General features: G+C 46.0%; 1 protein-coding gene across 1 annotated transcript in view; it reads right to left on the bottom strand.

Annotated features, from left to right (window-relative positions):
• ADGRD1 (adhesion G protein-coupled receptor D1) overlaps positions 1-17,472 on the bottom strand; it is a 205,860-nt gene that overhangs the window by 58,597 nt on the left and 129,791 nt on the right. The window contains exons 17-18 of the mRNA XM_070950671.1: positions 13,380-13,483; positions 7,675-7,786 (exon numbers count right to left, since the gene is read on the bottom strand). Coding sequence (XP_070806772.1) covers positions 7,675-7,786; positions 13,380-13,483 — 216 coding nt within the window. The remainder of the gene's footprint in view (positions 1-7,674; positions 7,787-13,379; positions 13,484-17,472) is intronic.

Genomic DNA, 17,472 nt, shown 5'->3' with positions numbered 1-17,472 from the left:
GCCTGTCGGCCACCGGCTCCTCCAGCAGCCGAATCAGAGGAGCAGGAGGAGACATGAGAGTCAGGGTCAGCATCAAGGCAACCTGAGAGCTCCGAGGGGGAAGAGGGAATGGAGCTGGCAGAGAGAGAGAGAGACAGAGGGGGAGCCTGGGCCGTCCATCAGCCCTCAGCTGGAGAGTCAACAGCCCCCAGGTCTGGAGGTGGCTGATGAGGAAGAGGAGGAGGAACAGCTGGGTCCAGTGCCTGATGTGCAGAAGGCAGAGGAGAGGAGAGCAGTGGAAATCTATGGGCCGGTCCTTGGGACGGAAGAGCCTTCGCTGCTAGCAAAGCCCCATCCTAGCTCTGGGATAAAAGGCAGGGGGCAGAGATGAATAGGTGTGGCAGACAACTATTCATCTCCCCACCGGACAGATTTATTAACCTGCGGTGTGTGTGTGAGAGAGAAACTTTTAGCCGGGGCTGCTGGCGCTCCTAATAAAGGGAACATTTATTTAACTACAGAGTGTTTGTCGTGTTTGGGAGCCGGGTCAGAACACTAAGAGGTTGTGTTAAAAGTGATCCACTGGGCCAGTGTTTCTCAACTTTGACATCTTTAAGATAAGCAGGGCTGGCTGGCAAATTGTGCGAACTGAAATCCACAGATCTTAAAAGTTGCCAAGGTTGAAAAAGACTGCACTAGGCAGTGAGAAGAAAAAAATATCTGATCTTGCTTAGGAAATCTGAGGAGTCTGTTTTTCCCAGGGGTGAAATCCAGCAGGTTCTGACAGGTTCTGGAGAACCGGTAGAGGAAATTTTGAGCAGTTCGGAGAACCGGTAGCAGAAATTTTGAGCAATTTGGAGAACCAGCAGTGGAAATTTGGAGTTTGGAGAACAGGCAAATATCACCTCTGGCTGGCCCCAGGATTGGGGAAGGAATGGGGATTTTCCAATATCCTTCCCCCAGGTGTGGGGTGGGAATGGGGATTTTGCAATATCCTTCCCCCAGGAGTGGGGAGGGAATGGGGATTTTGCAGTATCCTTCCCCTGCCACGCCCACCAAGCCACACCTGCCAAGCCACACCATGTCCACCAAGCCACGCCCACAGAACCAGTATAAAAAAAATTTGGATTTCACCAGTAGTTTTTCCCCATATGTTGCATCTTTGCAAACTGAATACTGGTCCTGCTCTCTCAAGGAGAATGGTGGAGTAACAGAGTTCGAAGGGAGGTCCTTGGGGGTCCTCTAGTCCAACCCCCTGCTCAAGCAGGAAACCCTATACCATTTCAGACAGATGGTTGTCCAATCTCTTCTCAAAAATATTCAGTGTTGGGACAGAGATGGTTTATTCAGCTGGTTCAGACCGGTTCGCCTGAACCGGTATTTAGACACATTTTTTGAGGCCGGGAATGCGCAAAAGGCATGCGCGTGAGCAAAGCGCATGCATGTGTGGAAGGCAGGTGCATGTACGAACCGGGCACGCATGTGCATGAAATGAGTGTATGCGCGGCAAACCTGTAGTAACATAATGAGAAACCCACCACTGGTGTTGGAGCACTCACAACTTCTGGAGACATGTCATTCTACTGGTTAATTCTTCTCACTGTCAGGAGGTGCCTCTAATGAGCTAGAAGGGGTGATCAGAAGAAAACTGATACCACCAGAGAAGAGTGAGAGGTTTAAATTGGACAGAAAATCAGATTTATGAGCCATGAGAGTAACTCAGAGAAGTTGGATAGAGAATCGGCCACAATTGATGCCATTTTCCTCCATCTCACTTTTTTGCCCTTCATCCTGGTCTTAACATCTCATCTCCTTCTTTCCCATTGACTGGAATCCAGACACGGAGGGATTTTTCTTCTTGTTAAAGAAAGTCACCCAATCTTCTTCTTTTTTCTTTATCATTTTTCCCCCAATCTTCTGTAGGTCAGCATCTCTGCTGCCACCTGTCACAGATGCGCTTCCTTCTCTTCGTTGGAAGAACTGAAGTCAGCTTTTGACACAATGCTCCAAGCTAGACAAACATTGTCAGGTTGCTTAGCAACCGGGTGACTCAGTTTACCTAGGCAACATTCGCTGAAGTGTCACCTTGTTGCCTTGCAGAGATGAGAATGCTGCTTCTACTCTTCTCCATGACTGGATCCTTGGTGCATTAGAGAGAAGTTTCAAGAGAACTCCATTCCCACACCTTCTTCCTTGTTGTCTAGACATATTTTTTTTTAAATTTTCTCTTAAGTTCCTCCAGACTTCATGGACATATCCAGATAGACGTTTTTGACATTCTCTCATCCTCAGGATTTTTTTTTTTTTTTTTTTTTACTTCTCTGTCTAACCTACACTGCTGGGATTTTTTGATGACATTTTGGGAGATCAATCAAGGTTAACAAAATCCGACCACCTGCTCCAGGCTTCCTGGGGAGCTATAGTCTATCTGTCATTGAGATGATGTTATTTGATCAACCAGCTTCCAGACAGGGACAATGAGATGGTCCTTCTGAGGACTGTTCACATCAGTCCTAAATCAAGAGATAATTGATCTAAACCTGTCTATCTATAGCCGTGATGGTGAACCTATGGCACATGTGCCACAGGTGGCATGCACAGCCCTCTCTCTGGGCATGCCAGCTGTCACCCAGCCCAGTTCCACCATGCATGTGCACGTATCTCCTGCCAGCCAGCTGGTCTTTGGGTCTCTGCTGTGCATGCACAGGTTCCACACTCCACAGGTGCCTCTCCATAGCAGAAATGAAGGAGAAAGCTAGGGCATGCTGGGGGGAGAAACTGAGATCGGGGAAGGCATGGGAGGCAAAAATGCAGGAGAAAGGTAGCGCACGCTGGGGGAACAAACTGAGGAGATCGGGGAAGGTACGGGTGGCAGAAATGCAGGAGAACCAACTTGGAAGCCAAAATGGGCGGGGCAGATGCACCAGGGGCGCATGCACAGGGAACGTGCACTCATGCATGGGGGGTGCTTGCATTGCATTTTAGAGATTGAGGCACGGGCGCGTGGATTTGCATGCAGGGGCAAGCATGCAATGGGCACTCGGCACCAAAAAGGTTAACCATCACTGATCTATAGGAATAAGATTCCAGCAGTATGGATTTCTCATCTAGACTTGGGTATTGTTGTGGTCCGCCAGCAGCCTGCGGAGCTGACAGTGGAGTCGGACAGCGATGAGGCTGAGGAAGAACAGGGGCCAGTCCTGGAGGCTGGGGAAGGCCCGGATGAGGGCTCTGCGTCAGAGGCAGAGATGGGGCCAGGGCCATCAGGGAGTGATGTGCGGACTCCGGAGCCTCCAGAGACTGACAGTAGAGAGGCAGAGGAACAGGAGGAGCCTGTTCCTAATGCACACATGAGAAGAGCTGCCAGAAGGCAGGAGCAGCTAAAGCAGAGAGGACGACTAGGGAGTAGGGCCAAGAAATGATTGGCCGCTCCCATAAGGCTTAAAACAGACCAGCAACGGTGTTTGGGCTTTGCCGGAAAACAACATTGGTAGCTTCGTCTTCTTCTTCGTCTATGTCTTGTATTTATTTTTGTATCTGTGACTTCTGAACTTTTGCCAAGAAAGGCCTTTGGCAGTTTGCCTAATTGGACCAAGGTTTGCGATAGGACTGTCTGGTCTGGCTCTGCAACCCAACAAGACAGACCCAGACTTCAGAGGATCATTAGAACTGCAGAAAAAAACATGGCTACCAACCTGCCTTCCATGGAGGACCTGTATACTGCACGAGTCAAAAAGAGGGCTGGGAAAATATCTACAGACCCCTCGCATCCTGGACATCAACTGTTTCAACTCCTACCCTCAAAACGATGCTATAGAGCACTGCACACCAGAACAACTAGACACAAGGACAGTTTTTTCCCGAACGCCATCACTCTGTTAAACAAATAATTCCCTCAACACTGTCAAACTATTTTTTTTTTTTAAATTTGATTTATATGCCGCCCTTCTCCGGAGACTCAGGGCAGCTTACAGTGCATTAAGCAATAGCCTTCATACTTTTGTATATTTTATACAAAGTCAGCTTATTGCCCCCACAAACTGGGTCCTCAATTTACCTACTTAGAAAGGATGGAAGGCTGAGTCAACCTTGAGCCTGGCAAGATTCAAACTTACTTTAATTGCAGACAGCTGGTGTTAAATTACAGTGCTTAGTCTGCAGAGCTATCCAGGCTTCTATTCACTAAGTCTGCACTACTATTAATCTTCTCATCGTTCCTATCACCCAACTCCTCCCACTTATGACTGCATGACTGTAACTTTATTGCTTGTATCCTTACGATTGATATTGATATTGTTTCCTAGTATGATTTGATTGCTTATTTGTACCCTATGACTGTCATTAAGTGTTGTATCTTATGATTCTTGACGAATATATTTTATTTTATCTTTATGTACACTGAAAGCATATGCACCAAGACAAATTCCTTGTGTGTCCAATCACACTTGGCCAATAAAGAATTGAATTCTATTCTATTCTATTCTATTCTATTCTATTCTATTCTATTCTATTCCATTCCATTCCATTCCATTCCATTCCATTCTATGTGATACTGTATAGGGTTTCTTGCTCGAGCGGAGGGTTGGACTACAAGACCTCCAGGGTCCTTTCCAACTCTGTTATTTATTCTATACATATCCCCATTGTGAAAGAAACATGGATTACTAAGTCGCTGAATACAACCCATTTATTTCTAACTTGCTTTTTTCCCCCTTAACCGGCAAAATGCACAACAGCAACCCATAATAATCATAACAATTTCAGAGCACCGCAGGGGGGAAAAAATGGCAGCCTCTGTACACCGTCCTCTCAAACTGACGAATAGAGAAAATTTTCGCTGCTGTTATTACTTTGATTTTTTTTTTCCCCCTAGGACCAGGGGAGAAAAAAGGAAGAACTTTCGAAACTGTCAAAACTGCTCCAATAAACTGGAACCAGATAGAACGTTGTTACGTTGAATGAATGAAATCGGTTTTCTGTTTTGTAAACGGGTTTCAGCCTGTTTGATCAACGTTCACACATATGTGAGGGAAAAACCCCGGGACACGTTATCAGTTAAAAAAGAAAAATATCGCAAATACAATTTCTTCCTCACATTTTATTGCCTCTTTGCTGTGCTGTTTTTTCCCTCCCAGGGAAAAAAAAGGGAGTCCACATTTGACCAAATGCCAGGAGAATTTCCGATGAAACCACATGATTATCATTACGGTTATTAATAGTATTAATTATCGAATTAAACAGCGACCGCTGCGGTGTGATTCATCCCCGCCTTTATTATAAAGGGAAAACACAAACATTTGTCACAGTTAGCATGTACCGACAACTGTCGAACAAATGCGAAACGAATAACCTTATTTAAATGCCACTGGCATTATATGCTTGTCACCACGGCGGCCGCCATTTAATAACGCGGTGACAAATGGTCTAAAAATAAAGAGGGCTCCGCTTCGAAAGGCCGGGGCCTGCCTTTCAAAAGAGTAAGGAGGGCAGAATTGGGCGACAAAGTGCATTGTCACGCAGGAATGTTCTGTTTAGGCAAAATTGGGTGGAAGAGATAAATATTTGGATAGGCTTTGAGACATTTCTCAGCTGAGCTGTGTCCTGTTCTTCTGTGAAAAGTGAAAAGAAGGACTAAGGGTGACATGATAGCAGTGATGGGTTTCTACGGGTTCGGGCGAAACTGTAGCGGCGGCAGCAGGAGGATTCGCCCACCCACCCGGACATCATCAGAACCTGTAGCAGTGGGAGGCTCCGCCCACCTGCCCAGACATGCGCAGAAGCACCACGTGTGAGCGAAGCGAGTGCGAGCACATGCTCACGGTTCCAAACCAGTAGCGAAGGTAAGTGAAACCCACTACTGTATGATAGCAGTCTTCCAAAATCTGAGGGGCTGCCAAAAAGAGGAGGGGCTCAACCTATTCTCCAGAGCACCTGAAGGCAGGACAAGAAGCAACGGATGGAAACTAATCAAGGAGAGACGTAACCTAGAACTAAGGAGGAATTTCCTGACAGTGAGGACAATTAGCCGATGGAATGTCTTGCCTCCAGAAGTTGTGAATGCTCCAACACCTGAGGTTTTTAAGAAGAAATTGGACAACCATTTGTCTGAAATGGTAGAGGGCAGGGGTGTCAAACTCAATTTCATTGAGGGCCACGTCGGAGCTGAGGCTGACCTTGGGGAGCCAGGCAGGCGTGGCTGACTGGGTGTGTGTGTGTTCTGCCCCAGCTATGGATCCCAAAGAAGGCAGCACACATAAAGTCCATTCAAACCTTAGTTTACTAAATAAACCAGTTTTTTACAACAACGGCTGTTAATTAACTGCATTAACAGCCGCCAAGAATTCAAAGAATAATACTGAAAGCTTACTGTGGTTGGCAGAATGCCCAGAAGCAATTTGCAGGAAGCTGATAAGCAAGACAAGACACGAAGGTATGTGAACGGAGTTGTTTCCTGCAAATTGCTTCAGTCGGCATTCCTCCTTAAATAGGCTAAGGGAGTGGCCAATTAGCCCCAAACCTTACTCTCAAGGAAACCTCCTCCTGAGGAGCCACTCCTGCCTTTTGGCAGCTCTACGTGCCCGTGCATCAAGAAGAGGCTCCTCCTCTTCGTCCTCTTCACTTATGGGAGTTTCTGGAGGTTCTGAAGGCCCTGGCTGAATCCCCGCCTCTGGCCCCACATCTTCTCCAGCCTCCTCATTGTCTGACTCGAGTGCAAGTTGCACAGGCTGCTGGCGCAGCACCACACCAGCCTCCTTGCTGTCAGAATCAGCTACTAGCTGCACTGGCCACTGACGGGCCACAACACTGTGGCCAAATTGATGCCACTTCCCAAACTGCTCTTCACACTGGGTAGACCGGGCCAAAATGACTCGGTTCGGCCCCTTACATTTTTCAGGACAGCCCTGCAGGCTGATCTGACCACATCATGGGCCGCATCCAGCCTGTGGGCCTTGTGTTTGACATATAGGTTCTCCTGCTCAAGCAGGGGGTTGGTCTAGAAGACCTCCAAGGTCTCTTCCAATTCTATTATTCTATGTTCTATAATTAGCTGGATAAATTAACATAAATTGTGATAAATTGTGGGTGCTCCATCACTGGAGGTTTTTAAGAAGATACCAGACAGCCACTTGTCTGGAATAGTATAGGGAAGTGATGGCTAAACTTTTTGCCATTGCGTGCCAAAAGCAGGGGGAGCCTGGGGGCGGGGGGGGGGTCGCACGTGCACGCGCCCACACCCATAATATCTTTCTTGGAGCCTGGAGAGTGTGAAAATGGCCTCCCCCCCCCCGAGGCCCTCTGGAGGCCGGAAACAACCCGTTTCTCAACTTCCAGTGAGACCAGAACGCCTGTTTTTTGCCCTCCTCAGGCTCCAGAGGCTTTCTAGGAGCCTGGGGAGGGCAAAAATGGCCTCCCCCCCTGGAGGCCGGAAACAGCCTGTTTCCCAACTTCCGGTGGGCCCAAAAATTAGCTGGCTGGCACGCACATGCGTGCTGGAGCTGAGCTAGGGCAATGCTCGCTTGCCCACCGATATGGCTCCGCGTGCCACCTGTGGCACGGGTGCCATAGGTTCGCCATCACGGGTATAGGGTCTCCTGTTGAGCAGGGGGTTAGACTAGAGGACCTCCAAGGTCCTTCCAATATTCTGTTATTCTCTGCCATTGATGCCCAAGTCAGAACAATATCCATTTCACTCACCGTCCCAGGGTCAAACTGGAAGCTGATAAGGAGCAAGATCTGAGCCACCAAGACTGCAAAGGAAAGATTGGCGTGGATGTGATAACGCTGGTTGCGGATGGTACTGACAGAGCTGGGGGGGAAAAAAGAGGCACATCTATTAGTGCTCTGAAAATTTAAATATTGGGTTGGGGAGTTCTGGGAATACTTTGAAAATTAAAATACCGTATTTTTCAGAGTATAAGACGCACCTACCTTTTTTGGTGAGGAAACAAAGAAAAAGAAATCTCCCTCTGCCTCTGCCTCTGAGCAATTTTGCCTCGTTGCAGCAAACAGCGAACAGCCTGCTTTACTTTCAGTTTCGTTTTCAGCATAGCTTGATTAACACAAGGGGGAAAAAAAAAAATCTGCTCCAGCAATTTTCTTGCCTGCAGCAGAGCCCTGCGCAAAACAGCTGAGAGCAAATCAGCTGAGGGTCAGGAGGCCGATCCAATCAACTTGTGCTAATTAGGCTGTGCTGAAGCTAAAAGGAGCTGTTTTTTCTTGCTGTTTGCTTGCAAGGAGGTAAGTGCTGTTTGCTTGCAAGGAGGGTGGGGGCCAGTGGGTGGGTGGGGCTACATTCGGTGTATAAGACGCACCTAAATTTTCACCCACTTTTAGGGGGGAAAAAGGTGCATCTTATACTCCGAAAAATATGGTATGTCAGTAGAGTACTGGGAGTTGAAGTCCATCTGTTTTAAAGCTGCCAAGCTGGAGAAACACTGGTCGACAGAAAAAAACGGAGAATCTGTTGCCATCCATTTGAGAGGACCACCAAGATGAGTTCCATTCCACATAACCAAGTTCCCATCACTTCTACATCAGAAGCCATGACATCCATCCCTCTCTCTTTCTCTCTCCCTCTCTCCTCTTAATTGGCTTAGCCCTCCAGTTAGGAAGGCAAGGTTACAAAATTAGGTTCTAATTGGGGTAGTACTTTCCTGAGGCCAACCCTGCTTGGCACCCATGCAATGAACTTTTGCAATATTAACTAGATTCCGCTGCTTTTTTAAAGTTGTTTGATAGACACAGCCTCTCTACAGGCTCACACAACATTCCTGGCATTCAGCAAAGTTGGAAAAAAAAGGGGAGGGAAATGCATCTCCCCTCCTTTCCCAAAATGCCTCTGGATTTAATAACACTAATTAAAAACCAAATGACAATGCCGAAAGGTTTTTGTGTTCCACATAAGGGAAGTAGAATAAATTCCTAGAATTTGTACTCATCCCCAACCAGGGAAGCAAAGAGTGGAAATAAGAATATTTCCAGTGGTGGGATTCAAATAATTTAATAACCGGTTCTCTGCCCTAATGATTTCTTCCAACAACCAATTCACCAAACTGCTCAGAAAGTTAACAACCGGTTCTCCCGAAGTGGTGCGAACTGGCTGAATCCCACCATTGAATATTTCCCCCATTCATTTGGGGGTTTTCACCCTAATCTGAGAGTTTCTGGTTCTTTCCAAGACCAGAGAGCACAAAGGACTCCTCATTACAACCCTGAGCTACAAATTATTTTCCTTTATTGATATCCCCCTAATCTTCTGGGTCACCGCGACTGGGACGCAGTGGCTCAGTGGCTAAGATGCTGAGCTTGTCGATCGAAAGGTCGGCAGTTCAGCGGTTCGAATCCCTAGTGCTGCGTAATGGGGTGAGCTCCCGTGACTTGTCCCAGCTTCTGCCAACCTAGCAGTTCGAAAGCAGGTAAAAAATGCAAGTAGAAAAATAGGGACCACCTTTGGTGGGAAGGGAACAGCGTTCCGTGCGCCTTTGGCGTTGAGTCATGGCGGCCACATGACCACGGAGACATCTTCGGACAGCATTGGCTCTTCGGCTTTGAAACGGAAATGAGCACCACCCTCTAAAGTCGGGAACGACTAGCACATATATGCGAGGGGAACCTTTGCCTTTACCTAACCTTCTGGGCTTTCAATCAGAGCACATCTTTTTTGAGAATCAGCCCAAGTGGTTTTATGTTAATATGTTTGGGTCTGATCCCCTTCAGATGCGTAAGCGTGAGTAACTCACTGGACGAGGCAAACGAGGCTCAAATGAAGTGAGCCAGATCGATCGAGAAGGCCATTTGCATAGTCAGTTCAAAATCTGGCACTTCGTAAATACCTCATTGTCGCATTCTCTACCTTGAAGTGATTTCGCTATATATATGGAAATAAGAAAAACGTATTATTAGCCTCCCCAAAGCAGAGTTAATTTGGCATTCTGGAAGGCTAAGCAAAATATTTCTCAGAGAACCATCCAGCTGAGGATAACCATAAGCCTTGTTATTTGCTACGTTTGGGTGAATTAAGTAAAATCTCCTTGGAAGGGCCCCAGGTCATTTGAATAAAAGGAACCGGTCTGATCCAACATGGATCCAACACCATTCACGAGATCGATGGGATTGGGTTTGGATCAGTGGTGAAATCCAATTTTTTTTACTACCGGTTGTGTGGGCGTGGCTTGGTGGACATGGCTTGGTGGGTGGGGCAGGGGAAGGATATGGCAAAATCCCCATTCCCTCCCCACTCCAGGGGAAGGATACTGCAAAATCCCCATTCCCTCCTGGAGGAAGGATATTGGAAAATCTCCATTCCCACCCCACTCTAGGGCCAGCCAGAGGTGGTATTTGCTGGTTCTCCAAACTGCTCAAAATTTCCACTACCGGTTCTCCAGAACCTGTCAGAACCTGTTGGATTTCACCCCTGGTTCGGATGAAATGCTCAATAGAGTTGGCCTTCCATTCAGATTTCTGAATCGAAGCGTAAGGAAATGTTTCTGCATCTGCACTCCGGAAAGATCATCATCTGGATTGGTTTGGAAGCATCTGATTTGTTCAGTCTGCTAAACTGATTTCAGAAATTTAGAGAAATTGCCTCCCAGCTGGCTCTCTACACTGCATTTCACACAATTGTAGGGTTTGCTGGGACATCATGCAAAACAGAGTTCTCCATTGAGGTTGTCGAGGAATTCTTGTTGTTTGAAGCCCAACTGATCAAGACAACATGCCTCCTGGATAATCCCACGAAGAACTGACACCCCTTTCTACAACCTAAGGTAAAGGTTCCCCTCGCACATCTGTGCTAGTCGTTCCCGACTCTAGGGGGCAGCGTTCATCTCCGTTTCAAGGCCAAAGAGCCAGCGCTGTCCGAAGACATCTCCGTGGTCATGTGGCTGGCATGACTCAACGCCAAAGGTGCATGGAACGCTGTTCCCTTCCCACCAAAGGTGGTCCCTGGTTTTCTACTTGCATTTTTTACGTGATTTCGAACTGCTAGGTTGGCAGAAGCTGGGACAAGTCATGGGAGGTCACCCCGTTATGCGGCACTAGGGGTTCAAACCGCTGAACTGCCGACCTTTCGATTGACAAGCTCAGCATCTAAGCCACTGAGCCACCACGTCCCTTGCTTCAACCTGGGGGGCCTCTAAATGAATTGAGACTGCAGGTCTGGAATTGCCTGTTAGCCTAGCCAGGTTGAGACATCTTGATGGATCTTCCAGTCATTATAATCCCCAAACATCTGCAAATTCTTCTTCTTATCTGCCTCCTCACCAAAGCTCTTTGGGCCATCCCTTTGAAGGACATCCGGTATGGAAGGCTAAGTTGCTCCCCACCTTTGATCCATCCAACTAGAGGAAAGCACAGCCTTCCTCCCGAAAAACCCACAATTCTAAGGTTTCGCGATGCTTCCAATTCAGTTCTGCTCCGTAACTTATAATTATTATCATTACTTATGAAATTTGTAAAGATGCTTTGGGGGGTGCATGTGAAACGATTCTGAGAAAAGAAGGGCAGGAGAAGGAGGGGCAGAACCTGAGGGCGGGATCAAGAAAGGGATCCGCCTAGAATCCCTATGTAGTCACTAGTGAACTAAGTCCAACCTCCCTTGAATTCTGTTGACCCTTATCTAACTCCGAGCAGGTTCTAATCCTTAGCTGAAAAGATTCCTGCGCCTAGGCTTTTAGCAATGAACCAATTTTTTAACATGTTTTTATTGAACGTTTTTCTTCATTTTATATCACATTTTCAATCTTTACAGCGTTCCAGTACTGGTATCACTCATAAGTACATATCAGTTATTTTCATTATTCTTCCTTACCCTTTAAATACATATCTGTTCTATATACTGTATCATTGTTCGTAATTATATATTTTACCTTTTAACTTAAAAATACTTCGTAAATTATCTTTATGCCTTTAGGATTACAAGTGCCGAATCTCTCAATTTTTTTGCTGCAAGTCTGGGACCTGGAGTTCTCAGGCTTTTGTGGGAACCCACTATGGGGATGCGGTGGCTCAGTGGCTAACATACTGAGGTTGTCGATCAAAAGGTCGGCAGTTCAGCGGTTCGAATCCCTTGTGCCGCATAACGGGGTGAGCTCCCGTGACTTGTCCCAGCTTTTGCCAACCTAGCAGTTTGAAAGCACTAAAAACTTAAAACTTTTAACTTAAAAATACTTCTTATATTATCTTTATGTTCTTATTCTTTACTTCTGTCCTCTAACCAAATATACCATGTGTCCCAAATCAAATAATAATCCATTTCTCCTCTTTTTTTTATTTCCATTGTTAGCCTGTCCATCTCCGTACATTCTAGCACCTTTTTTTTTTTTTTTTAGCAATGAATCAATTTAACTATTCCTTCATGTGTGAACCTGGTCTTTCGTGCCTGACAAGACGGGTTTCTCTAAAGAATTGCACACAGGTGCTTAATTTGTCACTCCTGCAAAGCATTTTTTTTTTCTTGCAGTCAAATCCAAAGCGTGGCACAACGATTTTACAATAACATCCTTATCTTAACTTCTGCCCATCGCAGACCCTCCTATTCATCTCACCACTGGCCCCTTCCTCATTTCAACATCTTGGGGGGTTCAAATAAATTTCTGCTATCTTCTCCAACATGCTCACTCAAGATGCTTTAGGACTACAAGTCCCGAATCTCTCAATTTTTTTGTTGCAAGTTTGGGACCTGGAGTTCTCAGGCTTTTGTGGGAACTCACTATGGGGACACGGTGGCTCAGTGGCTAAGACGATGAACTTGTCGATCGAAAGGTCGACAGTGCAATGATTCGAATCCCTAGTGCTGCGTAACGGGGTGAGCTCCCGTGACTTGTCCCAGCTTCCGCCAACTAGCAGTTCGAAAGCATGTAAAAAATGCAAGTAGAAAAATAGGAACCACCTTTGGTGGGAAGGGAACAGCGTTCTGTGCGCCTTTGGCATTGAGTCATGCCGTGCACATGACCACGGAGACATCTCCGGACAGCGCTGGTTCTTTGGCTTTGAAACAGAGATGAGCACCGCCCCCTAGAGTCGGGAACGACTAGCACATATGTGCGAGGGGAACCTTTACCTTTTACTATGGGGAATGCCAAGCTTCTGTAAATAGCCTGAGAATACATGACAGGGAAATAACCCGCTATGTTTGAAAGCTTCCCACTTCCAAGAAATTAAAGTAATTTACACCAAACTCAACTGAGTGTTACTAATATACGGGCGGGCATCTAATTAAGGAGGTTTAAGGAATTAATAACCTTTTTTATGAAATGCTCAGCACCTGAGAGCATTCAATCCAGTGGCCTTAAAATGAAGTTGAGTGAAGTTTTTGGGGTGGTTTTTTTTCCCCCCCAACTGACTATCTATATTTCCAGACCGATATTGGCTCAGCGGGAAAAAAAGTTAAAATTACTCACGACAGAATTGCAAACGTGACCAGCGTGATAGTCAAGCAGAAAATGGAAATGGAACATCCTATGTAACTGATAGAAGACAATGCCATCTTGTGTCCGATGGTTAGCTGTGCAAAGAAAGAAAGAACGAGAAATTATATTTAATGATTCTTTACTGTCTCCTAACCGCGTTATTAAGGGCAGGGGAGATATGATGCAGAGATCAAAAAAGAAATAGAAATCTAGTTGATACCAGAGAAATTCGAAAAGTGGACTGGGTGGGAGAAAGAAGAGTATAGGAATAATGTACAATGATGATGATAATATAGATAGATAGAATAAATCTGAAAAGAAATTGAAAGAAAGTATATATGAGTAGAAGATAGGAGTTGCTCGGATACCAAACAAGAAGAATATTATATAGCAAAGAAGATAGAAAGGAGAGGGGAGGAGAGGGTAGTGAGAGGAAAGGAAGAAAGGGAAAAGGAGAGGAAGGAAGGAAGGGCAGGGGATAGGAGTAGGAGAGAAGGGGAGAAGGGGGAATGAAGAGAGGAGTGGGGAAAAGAAGGGGAAGTAGGAGAGGGAATGAGAGGAAAGGAAGAAAGGGAAAAGGAGAGGAAGGAAGGGCAGGGAATAGGAGTAGGAGAGAAGGGGAGAAGGGGAGAAGGGGGAAAGAAGAGAGGAGTGGGAAAAAGAAGGGGAAGTAGGAGAGGGAATGAGAGGAAAGGAAGAAAGGGAAAAGGAGAGGAAGGAAGGAAGGAAGGGCAGGGGATAGGAGTAGGAGAGAAGGGGAGAAGAGGAGAAGGGGGAAAGAAGAGAGGAGTGGGGAAAGAAGGGGAAGTAGGAGAGGGAATGAGAGGAAAGGAAGAAAGGGAAAAGGAGAGGAAGGAAGGGCAGGGGATAGGAGTAGGAGAGAAGGGGAGAAGGGGGAACGAAGAGAGGAATGGGGAAAAGAAGGGGAAGTAGGATGAGGTAGGAGAAGAGGAAGGAGAAAGTAGGAGAGGAGAGGAGCTTGGGAAGGGAAAGAAAGGAGGAGGAGAAGAAGGTTTGTTGCAAAAAGAGGAAAGAAAGGGTAGAAGAGCAACTCCGAATGAAATTAAAATCTTATTTTAAGGCTTTCTTTAAGGAAAATACATACATGCACGGTTAATTATGTATAAGAAAATGTACATTTTACATTATGTGTAGAAAAAATAAAACTGAAAAAACTTTTCAAAAAAAAAATTAAGGGGGAAAAAAAGAAGATACTTCCAGCTCACACGTGAAATGTTGTTTTTTTTTAAAAATTAGAACATTCTCTGGAGATTTAAAACAACCCCCCCCCCCAAGAACTAGTCCAAGGAACTAAGCAGAGCCAATCCATTTGACAGGCGAACATCTCAACCATCTGTTAGCGATCAAGAGTTCACAGTTATGGCAACAACAGGAAAATAAACTTTTGCTTTGAATGAGATGAAGACATTTTCTAGAATCCCCTACAGGTTTTGTTTGGGCTTTTTTTTTAAAAAAAGTTTAACTGTTCCCCATTTGTAAATTAGACCATGGATTGTCCTTGATGGCGCCATCAAGTCAACGTTGACTCCCAGTGGCCACATGGATAGATTTTATTCCTGGAGGATCTGTCCCCAATTGGTCCTTCCGGATCTTCCAACTGTCTGGCTCTAATTTATTTCATGAGAATTACCAAGTTGTGTTTTCTTTTGTAGCTTGGTTGGAAACTGCTTTGGAAGACAGGAAAAATGGTAGTGATGTGTTTCATGCCTAAAGCGGGATTTGAACTCGCCATCTCCTGATGATTGGCCTTAAATCACCCAGCTGTGTTTCATGCCTCAGGCAGGATTAGAACTCACTGTCACCTGGTGATTGTCCCAAAGTCACTCAGCTGTGTTTCATGCCTCAGGCAGGACTAGAACTCATTGTCACCTGGTGATTGTCCCAAAGTCACCCAGCCGTGTTTCATGCCTCAGGCAGGACTAGAACTCACTGTCACCTGGTGATTGTCCCAAAGTCACTCAGCTGTGTTTCATGCCTCAGGCAGGACTAGAACTCACTGTCACCTGGTGATTGTCCCAAAGTCACCCAGCCGTGTTTCATGTCTCAGGCAGGACTAGAACTCACTGTCACCTGGTGATTGTCCCAAAGTCACCCAGCTGTGTTTCATGCCTCAGGCAGGACTAGAACTCACTGCCCCCGGTTTCTAGGTCAGCACCTTAACCACTATACCAAACTAGCTCGACATTTGCACTTCCATGCACCTCAAAGCACCATTTTAGGATCAAATTCCAAGCCCTGCACAACCGTAGCACAAATCTTACAGATGTACGCACTTCTCCCCGAATCAAACGCCTACAAAGCTGCCTTACTCTGCCCATTTACGGCCCCAATTTACACTCGTCCCGTTGTGGGGAAGAGCTGAATTTGAAAGCAAAGCAAATTTGCTTGGAGTCACCTTTTAATTAATGATGAAATAGGAGAGCGTTTATGCAACATGTTATTTCTCTAGGGGAGGGAAACTCGGTTATTATTCTCCATAATTAGCTGGAGCAGTTTCTCAAAAATGCAGGTAACCACAATACTCTCAGGGAATATCGACTAGCTAGTTGCGTATCGATACATAAATATGCATTTGCCTGCGCTGTGATGCCCAAACAGAAATTCATTGCGTGGCCTCCAGACTTCGTAGCATCACAAAATCAAGGTCTTTGTCTCCGCTTTGTTTAACCTTCCCTGATGCTCTCCTGATTGACTGTTCATTCAAGGATTTTCACACTCCCGAAAAAAAAAAATCTAATTTCTCCTTCAGATGGAAAATAGCTTTGCCTAGCAAACACGCTGCAAATCAAGGGTTGTATCGAAAGGCAGAACGATCCCGTGTATGGGAGATGAATTATCAGGCGGCAAAAGATGGAGGAAATTTAACATTTGTTTAATTGCTCCGCTTCGAGCTACAAGGACGGTATTTGGAAAGGGTTTCTCCAGAATTTATGATTCTGTGTGAAAGATTGGGGTGGCTGGAGAAAGAAGAGGGAAGTATAGTGAGAGGTGATCCTCGACTTACGACCGCAATTGCGCCCAACATTTCGGTTGCTAAGCGAGACATTTGTTAAGTGAGTTTTGCCCCATTTTACAACCTTTCTTTGTTAAGCCGTTGTTAAGTAAATCTCTGCAGTTGTGTAGTAGCTTGGTTTATTTATTATTTATTATTATTTATTAATTTTATTTCTATACCACCCTTCTCCCGAAGGACTCAGGGCGGTGTACAGCCTGATTAAAAGCACAAAGACAGACAAAATTTAAAAATAATTAAAATTATTAAATGATAGGCTCAATTTAAAACCCCAAATTTAAAATCCCATTTTTAAAATCCCAATTAAAATCTTTACCTTGATAGCCCAGCCTGGCGGAACAACAAGGTTTTGAGGGCACAGCGAAACACACGGAGATCAGAGATTTTACGAATTTCTGGGGGCAGCTCATTCCAAAGGACAGGGGCTCCCACAGAGAAGGCCCTCCCCCTGGGTGTCACCAGCTGACATAATTTGGTTGATGGCACCCTGAGGAGACCGTCTCTGTGGGAGCGGACTGGCCGGTGGGAGGCTACTGGTGGCAGAAGACGGTCTCGAAGGTATCCAGGTCCAGGTTGTTAATGTTGTGGCTCCGACCCCCGAGCCCATCTTATCGGAGGAAGAAGGCGCCAAACATGAAGGAGAGGAGCCGGCCAGGCCTCCCTCTCCAGGCCCCTCCTCTCTGGCAATGCCTCAGGTGTCTGCCGAGGGAGAAGAGATTGACCAGGAGCCAGGTGTCTCCGATGACAGCGATGAGGGTGATAAGTCGTTCCTGGATCCATGCCAACGAAGGTGAGATAAACGTTTGCAGCAGATGAGGAGGCGTGCCAGGGATTAAGCTGAGTCACTGGACCACACCCCACAGGCTATATAAGAGAGTGTGGTGGCCATTTAGACTCTGTGACAGACAAAGCTAACTTCTGGCTAGTCACTTTATACAACGCCGAATCTGCTGAAGGTTTCATGTTTGAGCTGGACTGTTTTGAAAACTGTGTGTATTAGTTGGTGTTATCTGGTGGAGGAACACTCCCTCTTCTTGTAGTAAAGCACTT

This window comes from Pituophis catenifer, unplaced genomic scaffold (assembly GCF_029215685.1).
Source record: "Pituophis catenifer annectens isolate HBS135680 unplaced genomic scaffold, rPitCat1.0.hap2 SCAF_10, whole genome shotgun sequence".
In the NCBI taxonomy this organism is placed as follows: Eukaryota; Metazoa; Chordata; class Lepidosauria; order Squamata; family Colubridae; genus Pituophis; species Pituophis catenifer.
This window is presented reverse-complemented; position numbering and strand designations above follow the sequence as displayed.